The 27,251-nt window shown below is 38.2% G+C and overlaps 1 protein-coding gene across 1 annotated transcript; it reads right to left on the bottom strand.

Annotated features, from left to right (window-relative positions):
• Positions 1 to 27,251, bottom strand: LOC140150571 (protein argonaute-2-like). The gene is given in 21 exon segments (XM_072172606.1): positions 1 to 5,328; positions 11,677 to 11,703; positions 13,041 to 13,057; positions 13,059 to 13,117; positions 13,120 to 13,240; positions 13,421 to 13,522; positions 13,750 to 14,079; positions 14,508 to 14,598; positions 15,058 to 15,217; positions 15,942 to 16,126; positions 16,623 to 16,768; positions 17,136 to 17,258; positions 18,151 to 18,198; positions 18,571 to 18,642; positions 21,255 to 21,318; positions 21,761 to 21,844; positions 22,557 to 22,644; positions 24,817 to 24,951; positions 25,750 to 25,886; positions 26,106 to 26,287; positions 26,866 to 27,251. Coding segments are annotated over 21 exon segments (2,649 nt in total). The 5' UTR covers positions 27,235 to 27,251; the 3' UTR covers positions 1 to 5,219.

Genomic DNA, 27,251 nt, shown 5'->3' with positions numbered 1-27,251 from the left:
GCATGATGGCAGAGTATTATAGGTATCACAGACTATTTGCAAACAGTCAAGTCTCAGCATCACCCCTTTCATGAGGACCGAATGAATGTTCCATGAAGTGCGACATACAAAACTGCTATGTACACACTATCATGAGGTTAACACGAAGGCAGGCAATGCTAGCGTGATTGTTAAACATATATGATCGAAAGATCAGCCCTCATGAATATGCAAGAATTCACAGCATACAAAACACGGGGACTTTGGCTGTTTGCGAATAGTCTGTATACATAGCAGTCTGTGATAGGTTCTGTGGAGCATTAATCAGGGCTTGTTCCCCAAAATTGTCTCAATACCTACAAATTCACAATCCATTCTGTATTAAATTGAATAAAAAATTAAATGGATCAATGTTTCTTTCATTCCACGGTTAATTACAATCAGAAACTCAATTCAATAAACACAACATACCATTTTAGATGTGCATTCCATATCTTCCCTGTGGGCGCATTGTCAAGGTGGAGTGGCGGGAATGCATGCAAACGTTCAACCACGCTGCGTTCATTCAATTGCTTTTCCAAGTATAATCATATTACCTCATCTCAGTAGCAGTAAATTAAGGTTTCTAATTTGGGAAAGCCGTCTAATATGTATCCTGTAATGTAACATTTCTTGGTACCAGAATTATTTAGTAACATCGTTCTTCCCGAGTTTGGTCCATTTTTTAATCACCCCTCCCGATTTCTATCAACATATTAACAAAAATTGAAACAAAACCTGAGGGGGGAAAAATTATGCATACAAAAAGTGCCACAACAATAGATACACATACATTATGAATCATAAAGAAGCGAAAAAAAAGAAAAGCGGTCGCTTTCAGCCATAAGGCCCATAATAATATATAAAACAATTATTCCCTACCTATAATTTGACCTAGTTAAACTTATACAAGAAATATACAATGTACATGTTCAGTCAAATCTTTACATGTAAAATTTATTAATCTTTTTTTAAAGTATTTCAATATTACTGATATGCATTGTCTGTTTTTTTCAAATATTACTGCTTCAGTATTGCCCATGTACACCACACAAAAACTGGTCTGAAAATGACAAGGCTGGAATCGTCACACTGGGATGAGTATACAACATCGATACAGAAAAAAGAGCTTAAAAGTTTTGCGACGATGCCTACTAAAGATGTCATCTAAATGTTGTATCATACTAGCAGTCGCAGTGTTTATCCCCAATGGCCACAACTGCCTTTCTAGTACCCCCGATTGGTTAATTACATGATACAATCATCTGAATAACCAATCAGAATAGAGCTTTTAAGATATCTTGGCACTTTTAAGCATAATCCTCTTCAGCCCTACTGATCATTCTTAGCATGTCTCTGATTGGCTCAAAACATGATAAAGCCCTCTTTGTAACCAATCGGAACAGTTCTCAGAGGTTGATAATTCTGACGAAAGTGTAATCAAATGCTGGTAGCAATTATGTAAATGTCTCTCATTACTATAGTCAGTCTCAAGATGAGAGAAATGCTATGTTGAATTTCACAGTGGCAGATTGGAATCCGTACGTTTACGCGATTGTATCGCCTGTGTATGGACAAATCGCCCTTCTTTGCGTGTGAATACGCCCCGCGGGATTAGGTTGGTGACCACGCCTCGAATCTGCCACTGCGAAATCCAATGTGGCGTTACTCTCAACTTGAGACGAGACTATAACAACTTGCGATAAACTCAAATTCAGTTACTAGCAATATCGACGACACTAGCATACAGCTACTGCTTACTGATTCGCCAGCATGATCAAGCGTTCAGATGTAGTCACAAAAAAAACCATTATAAAAAACTGGTGAAATTGATATAAACTTTTGACAAGAGCGTACTTCATTGATGTTGACGAGGTGGCGCATTCAACGACTGGACAACAGCAGATCATGTTGCCAATCAGAGACAAGAGCGTTCAACACATTGAATAGGCGACGAATGTAATAAAGAACACTAGCCTCAAAGGTTTTCAGCAATTCAGCATAGTGACCCGATTAGGATGCATTGGCTGATGCTAAAGTACGCTATCGTCAAAGGTTTTCAGCAATTTAGTATAGTGACCCGATTGTCATCATACAACTATTAAGAAGCATCGGTTGATGCTTCATACATAGCTTCATAATAATCAGACTTCTACAGCTGGAATAGAGACAGGATGTCTGCCATTTGTGACAAAATGGAATTGAAAACATGATCTTAGTGTACGGAATATCACCTGCCAATGAAATGGGTTATTCAAAAAAACGGATACAGCAGAATGCCTTTTGAAGTTATATGGCACCACTGGCTTGGTAATGGGCCAGTCCAGCTGAAATCCATACACCCTATGGAAGATATGACCTTAATCTTCCACACAGGGAGTGTAAAATTCAAACAGGGGTTACCCAAATGAGCAACTCCATTTGAAATCTATACCCCCTGTGTGGGAGATTAAGGTCATGTCTTCCATTTGGGTGTGTGTGGATTTCAACTAGAATAGCCCTAGTTTTTTTACCCAATGTTATCCCAGATACAAATCACTTAGAAAAAGAGCTTCAATACAATACAGATTTAAGTACAAACAACAAAGAGAAATGTACAACTAAGAAAAAGGAGGACTGCAGTCCTAAATAGGTCGTCCAAAGATAGAAAACGGCGCATCGGAAACATTCATGACAGTGAGACCATTTTTTATTCCATTTTCAGCCTATTAACAAGTTGGCCTCAAATGACCTTTGACATCAGTATGTGACCTTGGATACCACAAAGGTACCCATAATGCAGCTATGATCTAAGTTTGGTTGAACTGGGATTTGAACGGTTCATATGAGACCAAATTATAACCAAAAGTCGTACCTTTGACCTCAGTATATGACCTTGGATACCACCAATACATGAAGGTACCCATAATGCAGCTATGACCTAAGTTTGGTTGAAATGGGATTTGAACCGTTCATATGAGACCAAATTATAACCAAAAGTCTTGCATGATGGTATATTACAAGTTGACCTCAAATGACCTTTGACCTCAGTATATGACCTTGACCACCGCAAATACATTAAGGTTCCCATAGTGCAGCTATGACAAAAGTTTGGTTGCAATAAGTTTTCATCTGTTCATATGAGACCATCTTGCATAATTGTTAACACGCTGACTGACTGACACATGTATGATTTGTGATGCCACAGGCCTAAGGTCTTTTCCTTCGGACGACCTAAATATAGTGGTGTCTTCTGTTTTATGAGACAAATATGTGTGATGTGAGTGTTAAAAAATGTCCAATTCTATACTACAACACTGTGATACAAAGTGACTTCACAAGTGACCAATACACCAAGTATGAACGTTAAGAATATCTCTCTTCTCAAGAAAAAATGTATTACTTTGTGCCACTATTGCATTCTACATCATATTTCATAGAATTTTTTTCTTTAAAATACAGCGATATGTTTTGTTGCATGAGTTTCTCTTTCTTCATTTCAAATATTTTGACAATATGTACAGCTGTATGTATATTATTTAGTAAATGATACAGACATGAAAAATGTTTCAAAAACTGCAGTGGAAACATGATTTTTTTATGCAGATGAAAAAGATGAAAGTGAGTAAAACATTGAGGTACCTTGTCTAACCCTTTGTTACAGCCAAGTATTTATTTCTTCACATTTTCACTCAGATATATTGAAATGCCATTCATCGCAAGGACCTCATCCATGATGTCACTCACAAGTCTTGATTTGTCATTCAGACGACACTGTCAACTTGCATGACCTGAAACATGTTTTTTACATGTGTGCATGTTTTTTACATGTTGGATAAATTACTTTGTACATCTTTGTAAACATGTCCACAGGATAGTGTGGGTGTGTGTGCAACTGTGTGTAGGATATTCATCACCTTCAGTAAGTTAGGGTACGCATAAACTGATTAAGCCCCCACACATTTGGTTTGCCCTTTCTTAGACACGCACCCTCCATGTAGCTCTATTAGGTAAGCAGTTGATGCAGAGTACAAAGAACCTTTTCAGCAGGTGATCGGAAATCGACTGCTCAGTGCCAGAAGTGGGTAAGTGCAATAGCTGCCACATATACATGTAGCTGCCATGTGCAGATGAGTACAATATACTCAATGTGTAAATTTGCCAAATGTTCACAGGGCAGCTATTGCACTTACCCACTTCTGGCACTGAGCAGTGAAATTAGTTAAGCAAGATGCCATGTGCGGTAAACAAAAACACCTAAACCAACCACACACTGGTAACAGCGCATTCGACAAGCGTGTTTCACGGTATAATTGTTCATACCAATTATGTACCGTGTTGCTCGTACTTGACGCTGCATATTGAATGCCGTGTCCACTGCGAGGTCGAATATGCATCCAAATCGCCAGACACTGATTGGTTGTATGTTTCTACGGTCACATATTATCAGTGTTTTTTGTCAAAGTTCTCCTAAAAAGGTCAATATGGTTTTATACGCAGAGCATGGTTTGCTGTGGATCAAGTGGACTTCAGACCTCACTTGCTCACATGTGCTGAATAAGACAACTAGACTCTACACGTGACAAACACATAGCACTACGCATCCACCTCTTACCCAAACCTTGTATCTATACTCTGTTACACCTGCAGTTTGGAAGCGACATCAGAGTGCCCTTATGCAATTTGCACAGCAAGAATGCCAAAAACCGCCCTTGTATGTGTGTGTATACGCTCAGTAGGATTCGGTTCGTGTGCACAATTCGATACTGAGACCAGCGAAGCAAACACCTATGTCACTACCAAACAAAGGTATTCGTCCATTACACGGTTCAGACATATGGAGGAGAGCCTCAGTCTGGCAGCATGCATGAATGGGAATTGAACCAGTCATATAACACTGTGTAAAGTTACGTAATTCTTCCTTTCATGTCTATTGCCAGTTCGAGGCTCTCCTTGCATATGGTGCAACCGTGCACTGGGCGAATACCTTGCAAGTTTGCATACCACTTGCTTTCCATGAGCTCATCGGTGACTGCTTTATAGAAAACAACTTGGGCTCTTTTTTTAAATGAAAAGTAAAGGTGCTGTAAATATATATTTGACCTAAAATGATATGGTGCTTCCCCAAGAACCATATTTTCCATCAGAAAGTATAATGCATGTACATAAATACCATGCTACCAGTGGCTAGGTTTGTGGTGCTGAACATTGAGGTAGACGTCTCAGGCAAAATACATGACTCGCAGAGTGTCGGCGTGCACCTTGACAGCCCGCATCATGTCTTCAAAGCTGCGTCCGCCACTGGAGCCTGAGTGGTGGCTGCCTTCTCCACTGTGATGTTTAAAAAAAAGTTGGAGAGAAGAAGATGAGAAAACAAGCAGAGAAGTTAGTGCTCAAATTCACAGGAGAAAGATTGAATTAATCTGATTGAATTGAAATCCATACATCCCCTATGGAAGACATGACCTTACTCTTCCACAGAGCGGGTGTAAATTTCAAAAGCGGTAACCTGAATGGGTGACTCCATTTGAAATCTACACCCCCTGTGGGAGATTAAGATCATGTCTTCCATAGGGGGTGTATGGATTTAAACTGGAACAGCCCAATTACCCTTAATCACCAGCAATTCATAGTTCAAATAAAACACAATCAAAATAGAAATAACTGTCAATTGATATTGAAATTAAATCCATTACAATAATAAATATAAAAACACCATGTGCAACAAAAATAATGGTGCCTTCAAATTAAGCGTACATTCTATCGTGAGACTAGCTAATGAAGTGATGGTGTCTGACTTGAAGCTTTTTCAACTGACCTTTTCGGTAAATCCCATAAGCCTTTGTGAGTAGACCTGAGATGTTGACATCACGCCGATGTGCGCATCATTACTGCGCACTTCACGGCTTTGAGATGGGCATTAGCGATGTTCACTAAACAAAGTGTGATGTCAAATGAGGACATCTCAGGTCTATTCGCAAAAAGGTCAATTCTGCGTCTTCATAATGCACGGTTCTTGAGTTAGGAACTTTTCTATGTGTGTTTGTTTTGTTTCCATATTTGTTTGTTTACTTTCCTCTGATTATATACACATCAAATCACACACCATGACTTCTGACGTAAAATTGCTATGTTATGCAAGAGAACTGTGGTGGAGTCTACAAAATTCAAATGAATCAGTTTGGAAATATGTTAAGATATCCACATCCCCACTATAAACGGCAAAGAAGAGTGTTAATAAAGATCAATTTGCCCATGATTACTACACTATGCTAGCTGAAGAAATAGAAACAGGTGACAGTTGACCCTGAGGTCATGACCTTGAGGTCAAATACTGACAGCACTACCAACATTGTAAGGGATAAAAAATACATTTTATTAAGTATTATGTGGATGCCCCCAATGCTGGTCTCAGACTCTGCATTTAATTCAGATCATTTGTCTGACCTTTGACTTGCCCAAATCATAATAAGCAATGGAACAAGCATTTCACATATCAGTTTTGCTTGAAAAACACTGTTTTTAGTGAATTTACATCGAGTTTAGCAAAGCTTTTGAACTGGGCATAATACAAAGAAGCATGTCAATAACCTAAACAAAAACAACCAATTTATTATTTTCTGCTGTGTTGTCCGTCGTGTTGAACTGAAACAACAACTCACAAATGCCCATTTACTTTTTCCACAAACCTCAACTTTTTCCATGTTGGCAACGTATCAATACATTGACAATATGAAATTTAGTTCAGCCATGCTTGTATGCTACATGGAATGTATGGTGTAATACAATCTGACCAGACACAAGGCAGCCATCATCAAATTGAGATACAGAGCAAAAATAGCTGCCTTCTTTGGCCTGCCTGGATCAGATCGTGTCACATATCGTCGTCTGCTACACATACTGTAAAATCTGAAAAGGCTGCCTTCTGTGATATTTTTTTTAATATTGTCATCTAATTGCAAAGTGATGCACTGTAAAATTAACTTTATAAATTAATTTCGAGGTATTACCACAATATTACAATCTCATGTCCATTCATAAAAGAAAGCATGCGGAGTGTAAAATAACAATATGAAATACAACAATGATAATAAAAATCACACAAGGCAGTCTTTTGAAAACAGTATGTGATGCAGGCCACGATATGCTTCTGTTCCTCCCTCCCTCCCTGACCACCAGTAAGCATTAAGGCATTGAGATGAGCCACATGAATGCACACAATGAGTAAATTGCTTGCTTGTTTGCTTGCTTGCTTGCTTGGATGATTGGTTAGCTTTAAAAAACACATCAGAAATCAGAAATACAACTGGTACACAAACACAGGTGAAAGTATTTGATCAATTAATTGTGCTGCAAACTTGGTAAGGTTTATCATTAGAAATCTGTGATTTGATGAATGCACCATGCATGCTATCTAATTTTCTCATGCCCAATGTCGAATACCCGAAGACCTCTGGTAAATCTAAAGAATAAAGGCCTTATCAGGCTAATTGTTGACTGTATTTTGATGCAATGACGGTTGTCAATTTGTGATACAAGTACAACTCCAAATACTGACCTCCTTCCCATGCAAACTGCCTATACTTAGTCATGAGGAATATAGTATGACCGCTTGCTATAAATGAAACATCCAATTTGCTCTTTACCATCAATCAATCTATACGATACTGTAACGATTATTTTAAGGGGCTGATTTAGTGTTATCTTAGAAGCCAGATTTGCATGATAAAATAAACCTTGTGTGTGCAATACGGTGTATATCCATACTGTTGCCTATCAAGACTTTGAGCAATCCCAAGGGTTTGTATTATGCATATGGTTAAACAAATTATCTGACAGATATACAGAACTGAGCATGCCGACCCAAGATGCCACAAGTTGTTGACAATATTGACAACAACAATAAAAGTTATCACTGTGGAGAGAGGTATCGTGTTACACAGGTCTCAGACAGCCTCTCTTCGTATTAAATACATGATATGGTGGTACATAATGCACACTCAAATGTGACAGGATGCTGACCAACTCGGTACTATACCAACTCGAGACTATACCGCCATTTTAATCCGAGGACAAGCTTCTCTAAAGAAGGTATGCAATAATCTTACTGCACTAGTGTACTCTCATGTGCAGTACTATCAATAGACTTATATTTATGGATCCTTGATCCATGAATCTACTGCTAGATCATACCAATGTGCTAACCCCTCTATTGCTCTACCAAGCCAGACTACTTCTTTCAACTACTAATCTACCGCTAGATGCTTAATGTCATAAAAAAGGCAGTATATAAAAAGATTATGCTCGGCTAATAACATACTGGCCTACAAACTGAAAGCCCTACAACTGTTCTTTGCATTGATTCACACTTTTGCTGCACCATGCATTCATGGGTTCAAACTATTTAAGTAAAATTACATTCAATGCGTTATTTTAAACCAATTCTAGACCTTGTGTGTACTTTTTATCATTGCTGACTACTTTTAGGTATATTTTGTGGAAAAAAAATGGGGGGGGGGGGGGGTGGACTTGCCCTTCGGCTCCTCTGAAAGTATTTTAAGCCCTTTCATGCATGATCAACATATTCTGCTGCAAAATGAACACATTGGTCTATTCCACTTGAAATCCAGACAGCCCCTATGGAAAACATGACCTTTATCTCCCACACATGGGATGTAGATATCAAATGTGGTCATCCATTCAGGTAACCCCATTTGAAATTCACACTCCCTCTGTGAGAGATCAAGGTCATGTCTTTCATAGGGGGTGTAAGGATTTCAACTGGAATAGACCAATCTTCCCATATCTTTGACAGCCACATTAGACATCTGTAATCTGGTCCCAAAGGTCAAAAACTGTACATCGGTTCTTGAAATAATCCTTGAAGACGGTCACAAGCAAACACAAACCTCTATGTTGTATCCAGTTGTCTACTACTATACATATACACACACAGCTTGAGAGAGAAACTATAAAAACAACAACCCACAGCACAAGGGGACACATAACTACCACCAGGAGGTTAGTACTACATGTAGCGCTAGCTGACTATTTACGGACGTTTCACGGTTAGTATTCTTATATAACTAAGAATTAGGCGAAATGACCAATGTGAACTCATCGTTGAGATGTCCCTGCTATAGTTTGTTCAGCTTAAAATTGGCACAAAAATGAGACTCATAACATCATGTATTGATACAGAATGGGGTGCACACACTTGGGCGTGGCACTTACGCTAGTTGTGCGTTGCGTAATGCGCGACAGGTGTGACTGTAAGCTGTGACTCTATTGATGTGTGCAGTAACAAAAACCCAAACCATTTTTGCCAATTATAAGTCAAACAAGTTGTACTGGTATGCATTATTTATGCACTGAATGAGTACATCAGTTGCAAGGAACAAGGAGATTCAAATTAGCAGTGGGTTGCGGCGGGGAAAAAAACTGCAATAAAGACATGCTAAGCCATGGCTACGACAAGAGAGACCGTTTCAGATACCTAGCTACAATCCTTTTCTGAAATCAATGGTTTATCTGATGCTGCTTGCTCATGTACTTTTCAACAACAAAAAATATCTGTCCACAAGTTGCCCAAACCAGTGTGGTATAGTGCAATGGAATCAGGTAAACACACCAACTTAACAACCACCCGTTTAAAATATAATTTTTTAATCTGAATTAGCAAGGAAATAGATGATAAGCTGAAAACCCCTTTCCATAACAAAGCAATTTCATCTAAACAGGTTTTTACAATGTTGGCAATGTTAAAAGCACTGAAGCTTTGAAATGAATGGGTACACAGCACACCTATCCTCTACTTTTTTGTACTACTACTAGAAATTTCAGATTTCCTGAGGACATGAGTCACTGCCTTGCCACAAATTTCAAAAAAGTAAATACACTCTGGCCGATATGATATTGACAATGAACTTCCCTCCTTACCCAGTTTATCTATCAAAATAAACGAAGGTTGATTTGATTAGCTGGAAACAAAACACAGTTCACTATTTACACTATGCCTAAAGAGCACACAGCATTTTCACACACACCACAACCCTTAGTGGTAGTGCACATCAATTTCATTTTATCTTTCAAAGAACACAGTTCCACAAGCCACACCTTGCCCAAACAGAATTTACCAAATTGAAATATGAACTGGGCATAGATATTCCATGAAATCAACAGAAACAAGGGACTAGTATATCGATATGCTTGAGCGAACTGCATACAACCGTTACACTGTTCAATAGCCTTAAAGTGATGTGGCGGGGAATTTGTAAAGCACGGGCCCTGAACAACATATGATGCGTGCATATACTGCCAGGCAAGAAACAATGGAAATTGTGATGATGTGCACGTATCCTGCCAGGCAATGACGTCATAAGTCGTGTTTTTGAGCCACAAATATTTTAGCTGGCCATATAGAATACAACTACCTCCTGCAAGCTTTTCAGTGTACAAAGGTGTCAATCCTCCCAAAAAAGCTTTCCCAATGTTACAACGATAATCCTAACATTGCAATAGCAAGAGTACCGGGAGGCATTTCTTTTTTTCCCTAAACGGATAGTGCATTTACGGTCGGTTAAACGTGAAACATGTAAACACAGACACCCCTATTGGAAACCTTTGCATGTTGCAAGATATCTCTACCAAAACCACAGCATACCTATTACTTTTGTATAACATATTAACACTGCCTGTGTGCAAAACCTATAGACCAACAAAAACCTGTGCAAATGCAACTTTTTCTCATGGCTGTACAGGGATATAAAGGGCAATACCACAATAAAAGCACAAAATATATACATTGTTTTAACCCCATGAGGACTACTCCTTTTCTTACAATGCTTCTGATTGGTTAAATAAGTGATGCATTCAACTGAGTGACCAATTAAAATACAGCTTCTAAATATTCCAGCTCAAGCCTTACCAACATTCTTACCATGTTGCTGATTGGCTCTATAAATCATAAGTGTTCTTGTAACCAATCAGCAGGTAGTACTCATGGGGAGGAGCCTCTTTAGCCCTACCAGAGCTACCACCATTCTTACCATGTTGCTGATTGGCTCTAAAAATCATACTTGTTTTCTTGTAACCAATCAGCAGGTAGTACTCATGGGGTTAAGCATCTTCAGCCCTACCACCATTCTTACCATGTTGCTGATTGGCTCTATAAATCATAATAGTCTAATTGTATCCAATCAGATGGTAGTACTCATGGGATCAAACAAATATTTACAAGCTGAGGATGAGAATAACTCTCTAAATCATAAAATCTGGGAGCAAATAATATATACAAAATTCCAATGCACTAAGGAAGTCACCACATTTATTGGCCTGTCTAAAACAGCACACAATGACCACTTTGTTCTAAACTATCGCAAGAAATTCAAATCTACAGCACAAACAACACAGCAAGCTAAATAAAAAAGAACATCTATTTTGGCAGACTACCAAAAAAAATAATAAACAAGCGTTAAGAAAGCAGTGGAAGTGAGAACTAGAACTTATGAAAAATGGACCGAATAAGTTTTTTTAATTTGCTACCAACACACACACACAAACACACATGAATAATATGATCAAAGTTTAAAAAACGAAAACTACAAATAAGGAACTAAAAAAAAGCTGAAGTAAATAAAAATCAAACTTTGATGAGTGAAACATAAAAGCTGCACTCACTTGCTGTTAGTGCCCGACTGGTGGCCGCTGCTTGGTAGAAGGGAGGGAAGGAATAAAAAGAACAAAAATTGAAAAAAAATATATATGGCAATCAACAAAAAAAAAAGATGCAGTGGATGTATCGTGTCCTCTTTGTTTTTTGTAATTGGATAATTACAAAATATGAGTCAAAAGCAGGCCAGTCAAGCTGAGCTGAGCTAGAGGGGTGGTTGTTCACCGGAGTTGAATAGCTCTCCGGCAAAGGAATTTTGGGCGTTTTGATTAAATGATTAACAGCCAAAGCGGAAACTGATGGAAAGGAAAAAATACTTCATGTGATGTGCATAAAATGAACATCTCTAATAATTATGCACTCCATTGACCTTGACCTTTCACCCCCTTCCCAGATATTTCCTGCTTGTAGACAGTTTGTTTGAGTGATGTTGCCCACTTATAATTAAGGAAACCAGTCATGTGATAAACCTTTTGGTATGTTACCATGGTTACAACCCTTGTTATAATTAATACAATTCAACATTGTTCTGATGTGAACACTTTCTCCAACAGAAACAAATATTGTTGAACTTCCTTTTGTCATTTTTTTTTTCATTATCTAAACAATGCTAGGTATGATCATAAAATTTAGAAGTTTTAGAAATGTTTTAGTTCCAAAATTGCAATTAAAGGAATAGAAAGTTTCCTGTAAAATGAGGAGTAAATCATGTCTATTGAGCAAATACTATAGGATTTCAGCAAGGTTCTTCAGCGGTCTGCCAATTTGGCACTGAAATTAATGGTGTAAGTAAGGAAGTCTGTTTCTGATTGGCTAATTGAATCACGTCATCATCACATCGGCACCTCATTCGCTGGTCAAGCAGCGTAGATCATGTGACCTGGTTCTTTTTACGTGATGGTCAGAAAGAGCAGACGGACACCACTGAAGGAATTTGCTGAAGCGAAGTTATAGATGCAAGTATGTTGAAAAAGAGCACATGGTTTTTGGTCATATGTGCATCAAGGAAAATAAAACTTTTACTTTCGTAAGTCATGGGTCGTACAGGGTTGGTCTGATTGCGGTAACAGTTTTTGAACACAAGAGTGCAATTTTATGATCATACCTTAAAATGCTTGATAAGAACTTGTTATTTTTGTTTTTAATTTAGTTAAACAAAACTACATGCATCACACAAACTTGGTCAATATTTTACCAAGATAGACCCCATGTATCTCATTAAAAACATGTTAACACCTTTGTTTGCAATTAATTGGTAATTGGTTATCAAGAAAAATAGTGTATCGTTAAAAAATGCTAATTAATGTTGACCAAATCACAAATGTCAAAAACTTGAGTGCGCACTGTTAAATAACCACCCTGTACCACTAACCTGTCGTGATCTTTCTCACGAGATGGTAGCGGACGCACGGAATGCCACGAGGTGCGCATAATATGCTGGTGCGGGATTGAGGCGCTGCGAGTGCAGCGCACGTAGGTGTGGCAGAGTTGGTAGGTGGTGCTCTGTAACTCGTCTGCAGAGAAGTCGTTGTCATCCCACAGGACATGGTAGTGGGACGGACGGCTAGTACCCTGGGGAACCAAAAAAAGACAACTGTCAAAATAGTGTCCTGGTAAGCTTGGCAATATGTGTCTTGACTCAAGACGCCATCAAAGACATTTATGATCAGTTTAGACGTGTCTTCCAGCAGGTCACAAAATATAAATTTGTCTTTAACGCAAACTATTAAGATGATTGCAAAGAAACATTACCTGGATTCCAGCATGACTGCACAGATAGAAGTCAAACTCGGTGGGGTGAGTAATGCCAGTATCGACGGTGGTACCTGCGGGAATGTTGCCACTCTTACCAATCTAGTCAAAGTAAAAACAACAAGAAACAAGACGATCAGCAAACCATTTTAAGTTTCTACTCTGAAACATGTAAAACCATTGCCACTAGTTAACATTATTTAGTAGCATTTTGTGGGAACAAACATATTTAAAAGGAGCCCGGTTGTGCTCTAGCCTCGCCCGCATTGAGTGTTCACAACTGGAAATACAGAATTTGTCTCCATTTTGTCAACTGTTAGGAAGCCTACCTGCTCCATCTTATCTGCGCAGAACAATCTTGTGTGATGACGCTTCTGCACTACTATAAACGTGATCCCAGGCTGGTAGCCTTGCTCCAGTGAGCAGCAGGCTTCACGGATGGCACGAAGCTCGTGCGCCAGAACCTGTGGGAACTGGCCCTCGCTGACACCGTCCCTGTACATGACGATCCTGGTGGGCTTGAAGCGTGTGGATCGGTAGAATTGCATGAGTAGTTCGCGGCACATTCCGGCCAGATCTGCGATGATCTCTTGGCGATGTGTTTGGACACGGACGCTGGCGCAGTACCGGCTTGGATGAGCATCCATACTACCTACAAGCTATACACACATAAAAGATATAACCGAGTTAAACGATGAAATTTTTCTAACATGTTGTAAAACAATTTGTTCATACTTACAAGTTACGAATTCCCTTACTGAAACATTGTGCTATTTCAGTTGAAATCCATATACCCCTACAAAAGAACTTTAATCTCCCACACAGGGGGTGTCGATTTCAACTAGAATCACCCATTCATGTAACTCCATCTGAAATTCACATTACTGGGGTGTATGGATTTAAACTGGATTTACAATGATCTTGATTTTGCAATTCTCCTGTTTTGCAATCACTTTAATCAAGGATATGGGTAGATCACAACACAACATCTAAATGTCATTACACATATAATTGCAAATTGGATATCTCATTTGCACTCGATCGATTTCACAGATTTCAAACCATGCCAGGAAGGAAAGTTACTCACTGCAGCAATTGAAGGTTTCTTGTCGTCGCCTGCTGGAGGATGAGTCACATCTGCTCCTAGAAAGATGACGGGTTTGAGGAATACTGCCGGTCTGGAAACAAAGACACACACCGTTATTGAATTGCACTCTTTTACTGTCACTATCATTGTGGATGCAAAAAGGGTTCCAGTAATAGGGATTGGCACTGCTGCATCATTGCTCAACTCTGTGGTGATGCCACAGGGGACAGTTTTCCCAAAACATGGGTTTTCTCCCTGTTGACCCTAGTCAGACCAAAACTCGCTGAAATAACACTATTTTGGGCAAATTTTGTCACATTTAGGTCATTTTTCACATTTTTTGCATCTCAAATTTCACTTTGCTTCCCCACTTTGTTACTAAAAATCCTGGTGCCACCACTGCTGACTACTACAAAAAGATAATCAAAAAGGTTCAGGGCAGCTGTTGTGACTGTTTAATTTTACTATCTATTGGTTATATCTTGATTGGTGTCTGGGTCAGCTCTTGATGGCCTTCAGTTGGTCACATTGATGCCTTTATGCAACTTACCTGAAACTCGGTACTAGAATGTTGTTGACACCGCCGAGTTTGACGTTGATTTTGAGGCACAGGTTTGAGAGCGTCTGAGCTGTGGTTCTGTTGACATTCTTCACTTGGACACACTGGGTGGCAATACCCAGCAGCGTGTCTCCTACACGCTTGACTTCAGCTGTAAACAAAAGGGAACAAACATCAACGTTAGACTATGGTGATTTTTACTTCAAAGACAGCGACATCGCTTTACGCACATGTGATACAGGGATGCAAGTGGGTATCCACTTCATGAAAATCAATGTGGCCCTTACCCAGGTGGCCGAGCGCTTACCAGCGTCATTCGTCCAGGGAATATTCTATGGCAGGGGTATGATATCACCCCTTTAAAATAATAATTTGCTCTTTTATGCTGAAATACCATTAAAAAAAAATAAAACCTTAACCATTTCCTAAATTTTGGAAACGTTTTATCCCATTTACATCCCTGTATGGTGCTGCCTCAACATCAGCAATTCAATCCTGCAAAATTTGTTATCAGGTAAGTCTGTTATTGGTGTACTTACTATCCAAGACATTTTTCTTAATGACTGACTCTAAAAGTGTCCATCAAATTCAAGACAGAAATATAAGTAAGGAAAACCGCATCTCATAGCCTTAAACCCCTTAATTCTCTGCGTGCTAGCCATAGGCTTCAACATCAAAAGTTTAATATATTTTCTCAAAATAAGAGTTATCTCAAGAACCACTGAACTAATACTAGGCTTGTTTGTACTCATTTTAATGCAATTTTCATGCCGATTCCAAATGTGGTCATGAAAATTGACAATTCTGTAATTTGTTGATTTTTATTTATTTTTTAACGACACTCGCGTGGTGAGGGTTAATAGTTCAATCCTTACCATATACTGGAGTCTTTCCAGGAAGAACCACAACAATGAGCTGTAATCCGTTGAAGGTCTTCTTGAGGTGCTTGAACATCGGCTCCACCTGGTCGGCACCCACGGCGTACTTGCAAAAGCACGGCTGGCCGATAATGGGCATACCGGCATCGTTGGAGATCTTTTGTAGCTGTGCTGTGAAATTTCTGTAACAAAATTTAGCAAGGATGATGATGTTATTTATCTCGCGGTAACATTTTAGTAGCAATGAAGCAGTAAAGGTAAGGGGGGTAGGTAACTTAACTAGAAAAGAACTATATTTAAAAAACCGAATCAATTCTGCCAACAACACATCAACAGTGTACCAGAAAAGGCATTGGAAGCAAAGGGATGTATACCGAGCTATTCCTGGGCAACTCCATTTGAAATATGCACCCCTTGTGTGGGAGATTAAGGCCATATCTTCCACAGGGGGTGTGTGGATTTCAACTGGAATAGCCTATTGCATCTCTTCCTGAGGTGTGACACTGCTGTACATAACTCGTCGTCTTACATTGTGTCGGACAGGAGTCAAATTCTCTGCAGACGAGATGCTAAGTGTCCAAGCTTTATAGATGTGACTTTAGTAGTAAGGTGCAAGGCAATACGAGACTCAATAAACCTATGCAAGGATAAATAAGAGACGCCAACTGGTCTACATACCTGAGTGACTCTTCACGGCACTGATGCTGTGGTGCAAAGCATGCGATAGCCCATACTCTGATCTCCACACCGGTATGGAATTGTTTCCCTCTCATGTCCCATACCCCCTGGTTGGGAATTGCCTGTGTTCGGTTCTGTTGCAACTGCTGTAAAGTGTCAAGCAAAACGATAAAAAGTGTGGAAATTATCAGTCAGAAATTACTATCCCACTATCAGGAAAACGTTACAACACAAAAATACACACCAAGAACACCCCCACTTTTTCCTTGAACTTATGAAGTGCAATGACTACTTTGAAGCAAGTGATGCCTCTAAGATTCCTTATATTGTGGCTTTTCTCACCAAATCATCTTCAATCTGAATCTGTTCCATTTTCTTGGGACATAAATGTATACTAAGACTATCGTTATCTTTTCTAAGTCAACAATATTATCATTACACTTCCAAAGAAGCTTTCCCTCCCACAAATAGTACAAATGTTACACATGTAACCATGTGGTTATGTATGCTTACTTTGCCTCCGTACTGTATCTTCGGCGCCTGAATGATTCTGCCGTGGATTTCCACCATCTTGGTGCTGATGCTCAAACCAAACTCTCTTACGTACGGATCCTTATTAAACCCTGCTTTGTGTACCTGCATAGAAAAACATACAAAAGATTGTGTTACAGTACTTAGCTGCTGGCAGATGACGCGCGCGTCCTGTTTATCATGTAAAAAGAACTGTAAGGATCACAAGATGCTACGCGGCATGGTTAGCGTACAAGACGTTGATGTTACATAGCTTTCCATGACATGATTCAATCAGACAATCAGAACCACACTTTTGTATTTACGCCGTGTACGCGCTAAAAATGTGAACAAGTGCTGCTCTTCTCTGCAGACAAGTGCAGTTTGGTTTAACAAAAAAACATTGAATATGTAGTGTACTGTATATCAAATTTTAGTATGAACAAATTACCGTCATTTTTTTGCAAACACATCAATTTAATGCATTCATTTCAAAACAAATGTATGTTGTTATAGAGCATGTAGCACACTCATAGCACAATGTTGTGTGCATGTAGGGCATTCATGGTGCGTGTAGGGCGCTCATGGCGCTTTTTCGTCTGCACGTACAAAAGCAGACCACATTGATCCACATCTCAGAAGTGTGCATTGATGTGAATCTTACCTCCCATGTGGATTTGCCCATTATGTGACTTTCCATCAAAAATACAGCTTATTTAACCATGCCAACATGGGGTCATCGGTTACAATATTTACCTAGCATATTGAGCTAACACCTCAGCTTCTTGGGTTTTTCACAATATGATAGTAATGGAAATGTTCATCATTTAGATTTTTTTACAGAACAACAAAATATGCATCACCTCTTCCACAAGTCAATCTCTTGCATAAGACAGATGCTTGATTGTACACTGAGTATGTGACTGACTTCATTTGCGCAAATGAGATGCTTATCCACAGTATATCAAAATCCTTGATGAATATGATGCCAATATAATATGGAACCACTTACACTTACCAAATTATTGATTTCCTTCTCCCTATCTGGAGCTGACCTTGCTGTGGCCTGGGACGGATGAAAAACAAAAAAATAATTGTTTTGTATGTAAAAAAATGCAATTTTTGAAACATGACACCATATCTAAGTAAATGTAGGTCTTAGATTCTAAATCAATTGGATATCAAAAGTGCTTTACATTTATTCTGCTACCACCAGGATAAATCACACCATTTGGCAGCAAACAATAACAACGTTGGTAAAACCCTAACCGCTCCCCATTTAAATCTGGGTGGAGTAGGACAAGCAAGATAAAGTGTCGGTGTATGTGTAGCAAATAAGGGTTTCAACTTTTAAATTGAGATAATTTACTTAAGACAGTCTCTCAGTTTTAGAAATCCAACAGAGGAGTGACTGGTGTTATATTTTAATTTGACCAACCTTAATCATAGTTGAAGTTTGCGTGTCTGTTAATTTCTTAATGCACCTCTGCCCAGCTACAATGTTGCAAACCTGCAATTTAAAATATTGTTAATTACAAACAAACATTAAGTAACATATCAATCAAAGACAGTAATTCTAATAATGAACAATTAATAAAAAAAAACATACTTAACAGTCATTTTCATTCCACTACCCCAAAAAATGAAGCTTTTCTAAACTTTACAGATTTCTGAATAACAAGTACTATTCAACATCGTCATGTCATTGATAATACACAAACGCTATACTCCAATTTTGTTTCTGTGCAATTTCCCATCACATCAAATGATGTGTTTTCCTTTCTCGCCTTTTCAATCCTTTGCTTAACTGATTAGATTTGATTCGGAAATTGCTTTTCTTCTTCCAAGTTTTGTTACAGTGGCTCATTTTCCCAAAACTGCTGTTGTGTCTATCACAAAGACAAAACGCTTACAAAATGTTGAAATATACAGACCTTATAACACAGCATTCAAACCCAAACTTTGGTTCATCCCATGTCCGGTAGTGATTCAGCTTCATATTTCGCTGGTCGCAGTTTCACATCGCACATCCCAAGTTAACTGCACACTAGGGTGCATCAAACGCCCCCTATGTCAACCGATTTTCTTCTAACTTGGTCAAAGTGTGCCACTTGCTAAAATATTAATCTCCACCTCAAATTTTGGACGGGATCTTTGCAGCGAATATCACAATTACACATGAGGCAGCTTTTTATCTTCCCATTATTTGCACATAAAAATCATGGCTCCCGCATGCATTTTGTATCTAATTACACTGAAGAAGGGAAATGGAATGTTTTATGGTTTCACATCATATTTTCAGTGATTGAAAAGTGTTGTACAATAACTATTGCTTATGAAATTAATAGCTGCCATATATACTAACATGTTATGTTTTTTGGTGCTATTTGTACATGAAAGTCATGGCTTCCGCATGCATTTTGTATCAAATTACACCTAAAGAGTGGAAGTGGATTATTTTATGGTTTCACATCATATTTTTAGTGATTGACAAGTGTTGTACAATAACTATTGCTTAAGAAATTAATAGCTGCCATATATACCAACATGTTATGTTTTAACATTTGCGGTTAATTCCATGCTATTTACCTGTATAGTTTTACAAGTCTAGTACAAAGCCATGTGAACATAAACATGTCTGTCATCATATACATATGAGACTATTTACATGCAGATTGTCATTGCTAACCCTAACACCGAACACAGAAGTCACTTGGTACCCCCAGGATTCGAACCTTAAACCCCTCACATGCCAAGCACACGATCACCGGCCGGTAGCCACTGACAGGGGCCCTGCCAGCGATTCCCTGAGCATTTAGCACTTAGTGTGATTCTGTCATCGCATCACTTGGGATCCATGCATGCGCCATGGTTATCATCGTGGTTCTAGTATTTTGTGGTATTTATGGGTATTTAGGGTTAACGAATATCCAGTGTTTATTAACCAGGTCCTACAAAATCAAGTCTGTCAGTTTGCGCTTTTGCAGATTTGGCTTTTTTTCTTCTGTCTTGTTCCACAACTTGTAAGATGTTTTGATAATGTTTCTTGAGATTGGGCTGCAGAGCATGGTGTCAGCTCAGCTCAGACTTCATATCAGCAGCCCAATCTGAGGAACATTTAATATCAAAACGTCTTACAAGTTGTGGAAGACAGAAGAAAGAAAACAAATCTACGAAAGCACAAACTGCAACTTTAATGGAACTGGTGACTTGATTTTATAGGACCTGGTTAATTAAGACTGGATTTTCATTAACAATGACAATCTACATGTAAATAGTCTACTTTATGATGACAGACATGTTCATGTTCCCAAAAAAGCTTTGCAAAGAAGTGTGAACATTGTGTACTTTTAAAACAGGTAAATAGCATGGAATTAACCGCAAATGTATTAAAATAACAATGGCAGCTATTAATTTCTTAAGCAATAGTTATTGTACATTAAGCAATTCTTGTCAATCACTAAAATATGTGAAATCATAAATATTTCACTTCCAAGTTCTATTAAAAGTATAATTAGATACAAAATGCATGCGGAAGCCATGACTTTTATGTGCAAATAGCTGCAAATGTATTAAAATAACATGTTGGTATATATGGCAGCTATTAATTTCTACAGCAATAGTTATTGTACACATTGCACAACACTTGTCAATCACTATAAATATGATGTGAAACCATAAAACATTCCATTTCCCCCTTTTCAGTGTAATTAGATACAAAATGCATGCGGGAGCCATGATTTTTATGTGCAACTAATGGGAAGATAAAAAGCTGCCTCATGTGTAATTGTGATAATTGCTGCAAAGATTCCGTCAAACTTTGAGGTCCCGGTGGACCCAGAAGACGACATCCGATTGAATTTAAATTTGGTGGAGATTATTATTTTAGCAAGTGGCACACTTTGACCAAGTTAGAAGAAAATCGGTTGATATAGGGGGCGTTTGATGCACCCTACTGCACACGCATCCAGGCACATATACAATGGCCGTTTGTCAGCACGGTGACAGCGAAAAAGCTTTGACATCACAACCGAACATGACGTTAACCAAAGTATATTGGTTGTGTGTTGAAATCTGATAATAAGTTCAAAATATACTTGGTTTCATATTATATATGCTTACCTCTAATGGCAAGTATGTGTGTCTCTGTTCCTGGCCCACTTGTAAACATGGAAGGTGGGGGTACCTGAGAAAAAAACCACACAGCGTTATATAGAAATAGAAGTAGAAGTTCATGACACAAACCAGCTTCTTGCAGACTTCACAACATCAATTTGTAGAAGATTTTTTTTTAAAGTTCCCATGATTTTAAATCATGGATCCAAGTATTAACAGAAAATCTTAAAATATTGTGAAAACATCCTGAAAACTATTCTTTTCCTATACTTTTTTTTAATTCAATATATTTTTTTCTGATAATACGTTTTTGATGTATTTTTATAACCTGCAATATATTTTTGTCGTGATAAGTTGTATAATATGCCAGCGGATGTGTGAGCCTGGCCGTTGTACCCACTCAACCCTCCTGTCTGGCCTTACCTGTTTTCCTTTTCAATATATTTGTATTTTTATAAGTATTATGAAATTGAAGTGATGAAAAAAAAAATTCATTTAAGTGTTGGGCTTACTGTAGTATTCGTCTGTGTTTGTCTTTGAAGTACTTGGCTACCGTGCACTCAACAGTTTGACCATTCTCCAACTGAAGCGGGAATCTAGAGTTGAAAATGTCAATTGTGGAAAAAAAAGGTTAAAACAGTTTGTAATCCCACATGACACCCAGCCAAGGCTCTGACGGTGAAATATGCTGGTTTAATAAACTTGGCACAGCATGGGAATTGCCAATGCATGCTAGTATCCAGATTTAGCATGTCAATAAAGCATACAAGAGTCAATTATGGCTATTTTAAAAAACATTTAAGAGCCAACAAACTGTGTTCATATTGCGTGCAACTGTCACTAGGATCGAAGAGCAACATCATATAAACCTGAAATAAACCATTTTTGGGTCTCAAAAAATGAAGCAACCCAGATCAATTATATGGCATTGAGATTCAAAATAGTTCTTCCTAAATATTACGCATAAAAATAAACATCACAAATATGATGCATGAGCTTATAAAAAGAAGATGACTGCATGCGGACAGACTTGCCAAGTAAAGTATTTTTTTCTCTGAAAGAGGCTAAAATGACCCTAAAAAATCACTGAAAGCTTGAAACATCCTTAAATATTTTGCCAACAATTTGAAAAATTTCGGAATTTAAAAACAAATTCCAGTCAAAATGAATCCCCTTTGGCCAGCTATATTTAATTGCAAACAGCTAAAACAATATGGATATGGTTGAGCCCGTAGAACATGGTTTATTTTCTGTTGCTGTAACAATTTAACTCAGGATTAGATTTATGTTTGCATTGTGTAGACTTACGTTTGCGTCTGAGCTGGTCTTCTAGTCACATTGCACACTCTGTATTTACGGCGCATATTACCGCAGTGAGTAATCTCAATCTTGAGACCTGGATTAAAATGACAAAGACCTACAATTATGAAGAGTTAGCATTGCATATTTTATGTTCTAGTTTATGGTTTCCTTACATACATTTAATAAGTATAATAAAGGTAAAATGATAAAGTCATGCCCCAGCAATGTTCAAATGCTCAGTCTCTTTTCCTATGGCGTTTGGACCAGACCCTTGTTGGGGGGAGGGGGGGGGGGTTCCCCACTCCTCCCGTACAACAAGTCTGTTTCACCTTCCAATTTTTACGCCTAGGTGGAGAGAGACAAGACAGGTTAAGAGCATTGTCTAAGGGCACGACAAGATAGCATTACCGCCCGGGGTTCGAACCCACAACCTTCCGATTTTGAGAATAATAACTAATAATTAATTTGCTTAGTGCATAATCATTTAAGTTCTTGTCCACAGTGAGTTAAATTTATAACTTAGCACTTGGGCAAGGAACAACTGCATTACAACTTGCCCGATACATGTTGTTACAAGTTTGGCAGACAGCTGAATATCGAATGTCTCTTTGTTAAATTAATGTTACGCATGAATTCTCTTGAATTGAGAAACAGGGCAGCCATTGACTGTGCATCACTACACCATTTAAATCCTGTATGCCGCCCTCTACCGTTAAATAATTGATATGCTGCCCTATAAATCTAATTCTATTACCCCCACGACCCATTATTCAAAACCGCGCACTGTGATTTGTTGAAATGCGTCACGTGAAAGACCATTAATTAGCAATAAAGTGACCAGTGCAACGAACTTTATGTTCTTCTCGCATCACAGCGCACAGCAAAGCGCGATGCAGTATATTAGCGTCGTTATCACTTACGCTTTGGCTACGCGTAGGCGCTCCACCTTGAGGTAAACAACTTGAATATTTGGGCAAAAAATGTGATATTTTCTCTTTAAATCGCACTATTTTGTGGTAATAGAATAGAAATAAAGGGTGCAGCATTATCCTTTACACGCAAATAGTGTGTCCTCGGCAGTAAAGCGTTTAAATAATGGGTTCGCTGCACGTCACCCATTATTTACGCTTTTTACTGCCTCGACACATTATTTTCGTGTAAAGGATAATGCATTACCCTTTATTGTTTAAGGTAGGAGCATCGGATAATAGGCCCATGCAGGAAAATAGCCACTATATCAAATCAGAATTATGTATCCATATCAAATATATTACCAATTTAAGAAAAGTCTTTACTCCACTTATTTTTAATGTTTCATGAAAATTTAAACATTTCTTATGTTTTTCTTTATTTGTTGAAAATTCCCGAATTTTTTCTACAAATAATTATTGCTAGCCTAGAGGGAATGTGATATGGGTTCCATAGTTTGTGGGGTGGTTAATAAGCCTAATATCTAAATTCTCTCGCCAGATTTTTTTGATAAAGTGTTTATTTTTTGAGAAAAATCATTTTTTCTATTTTTAAATTAGGGAAATCTAGAAACACCCATAACTTAAAATAGAAACACTTTATTACAAAAAGCTGGCGAAAAAGTTTCTAAATTTAATAACCTTTCATATGACACCTTGTTTGTTAAAATTGGCCATATGGTTAGCTCAGACAATAATTATGAAATTGGGTCATTCAGTGTTTCTAGATCAAATCAAGAAAATTTGAGCAAGTACTAACATTACCTTCAAATATCACCTTTAATACTGGCCAATATATAGGAAAAAAGTCACTAATATTATTTGGTAACATTTTTGTAATAAAAAGATCCAAAAAGCAGTTCTATAAAGGGGATAGAAAGGAGATAAAATAATATTTAAACATAGTATCCATTTTCAAACTTTTATCAATTTTAGTGAACGAGGCTTAGTGTCAAAACCACTTTATGTACAAAGTCAATGGGGTTTTCTAATGACAAAAATGGCATAACTCAAAAACGCTTTGTTGGCAAAAATTCAAATTTGGCAGGCAAGTTTTTCTCACCCAACTACACATCCTGTATCATTTTAAACCAAATCTGTGCATGACACCGTAGCCGATGTTTCTACCTTAAAGCCATGCATACCACGAATTTTACAAAGCGACAAATCAATATTCGGTAGTCTGTCAAACTCAACGATATAAGACCCTTGATGACCACGAAATGACCTGTGCGCCATTTGCGGCCCACATAATACTGGTCATTTCCCACTAAGATACAAAAAATAACTATGCCAACCTTTGATCTCTTTGGTGAATTTGACCCTCTGGGAGTCTGTAAGCGGTCGCCGCTGTTCGTTGATGTTTTGGATCTCCAGCACCTCGCACAGAAAGTCTATGACAGGTTGGGCTTTGTAGAAGGCAGTTGCAGACACTAAAAGAAATAAACATTATGATCCAGATTAGTTACTACAATACACTTGCTGGCAGAAAAGAATAACATATCAAAGCCATGTTGCAACATTTCCATACAAAATAGATTAGTATTTCTTTTCCATAAAACATTAATTTTTACTGTCTTGCTCTGTCTGTCGTGCTACGGCATGATCCTTAGATGTGTGTATGACTGTCCTGCACGCCATGTACATACTGTGTCATGAACATCGTGTACGTGTTCGACTAATATTTCCATCGTAATAATTAAACGACGGTTCCTGCAATTTATTCAAAATCTCAGATTTTGACAAAATTACAGTACCTAAAGTCTTGATTTTTACAGGCTATGTAAGGTTAATAAAGTACCGTACATTATAATTGCGTAAAAAACTGAATTTTGAAATAATACTGAGGGCGTCCTCCTCAGCAAATGTTACAATAATGCTTTAACACAGACGTGGGTTCTGATTAGCTAATTCAATTGCCTGACAATCACAACAACAGACAGGTAATCTGATCGGCCGATTACACGTCAAAGTCATAGAAGCGATCGGCGCAGAGCGGGGCTCATCAAAGCCCGGCATATGTTTTTCATTAACAGGGTAAGTGCGTCAATCAGACCAAGAGAGTGCCGCACTTCTCTGGAAGCTAGTGTAGTCCTGAATTTTGGAGTATAATTTCCCATGGCGGAATATCAAGCTACACATATTTTGACAAACTATTTTTAAATTTAATTTAATTTCTATCTTGTCTTTTTTTGAAGAATTATTAAAATTAATTTATATAGCTAACCTACCATCAATATTAAGCATCATCTTCCACATTGTGGGTCTGACGCTCTGGTGGAAACCAAACCACACTTCGCGTCCTCCACCCAGCGGGTGGAAATAATTTTCTGGAGCGGAAAAGAACGATCTCCCTACCGGTGTATACCTGAAAGAAAAGGAGATTCATCAATGATGTACATAAACTGGTATCTTCTGAGCAATCCATCAATTCTTTCAATGGTTTGTTTCAATTGGTAACCTCATGCTAAGTTTGCTCCCTCCACCAAATGAAGAACAATCAGAAAAAAATACATTGTATGTTTTTATCAAGCAAAGTTCCCCAAAACAGAAGCTCCCATGAATCAAGTCGCTGTTACACACTTACGTCATTGATGGTAAATGCCTCATGACAACATCAAGTGCCTGAATGGAATCATATGGAATGAGGCTAAGCCGTCCTTCTAAGGCTTGGTCTAATGCTTTTAAGCTGACCCTTGCTACCCATTTGATAGATACTTTGAAAGTCCTCTCTTTGGCCTCCCCTGGCAATATTACTTCTATCTCCACCTGTAGCATAAATAGAAAAGCCATTACAAATAACTGAACATTCAGACGGGTTCAACACATGTTATGCAATACAGGAATCCATAAAATTAGAATGATTTTGAAGTGTTACAAATAAAACTGAAGAAAATAACAATTAATTTACAAAATAGAAATTTTAATAAAAATAAAAATAATAATATAAATAAACAATAAACCAACACACAAATAAAATGAATCAATGATTTAAAGAGGAACCCTGCCAGGGCAGTTCTTCTGGGGCGGAGCAAACCTGCATGGTTATCAATTAATCAAGGTTATCTCTGAATTTGACAGATGCTAAATGATGTTTTAACGTTATTGCATCAATTAGCACCTGTCAAATTCAGAGATAACCTTGTCACTGATTAATTTGATAACCAGGCAGGTTTGGTTCACCCGAAATATAAATAAATAATGTAATGTTGTAAATTTAATAAATTTATCATCAAAGGCACAAATATATCTTAACAAATAAACAATACATGTAAACAAACAAATACATGTCAGCAAACAAACAAATACATGTCAACAAACAAACAAACAAATACTAGAAACCTTACCCTTTCTTTGCCAATGGGCAGCTGCTCTCTACTGTACAAGTTTTTCCTTCCATCAAACACAGGTAATTGATTTGTAAATATCTTTGGTGTCGAGTGTTTCACCAGTGTTTCTATAACCTCTCTGTTCACTCTACGTGGACATTTGTCTGGCATAATATTCACATCATAATGATGAATGTCCTCTAAAGGCATAGCAATCCTGAAGTGATTGGCCCTGAGAGTGATGGGTCGTCCCTCTTTGCCTGTGCCAGGTCGTCTTGGCAAGATGGCCTGCTCCAGGTGAGGTTGTGGTGGGCCACTAGGGATCCCAGGTTGGGGCGGTGGTGGTTGGTGTTGAGGTGGCTGAATGGGTGGCTGGATGGGCGGCATCTGCGGCCGCTGCAGAG

Source organism: Amphiura filiformis, chromosome 4 (assembly GCF_039555335.1).
Source record: "Amphiura filiformis chromosome 4, Afil_fr2py, whole genome shotgun sequence".
NCBI lineage: Eukaryota > Metazoa > Echinodermata > Ophiuroidea > Amphilepidida > Amphiuridae > Amphiura > Amphiura filiformis.
Note: the sequence above shows the minus strand (reverse complement) of the source record. Positions and strands in the feature narration are given on the sequence as shown.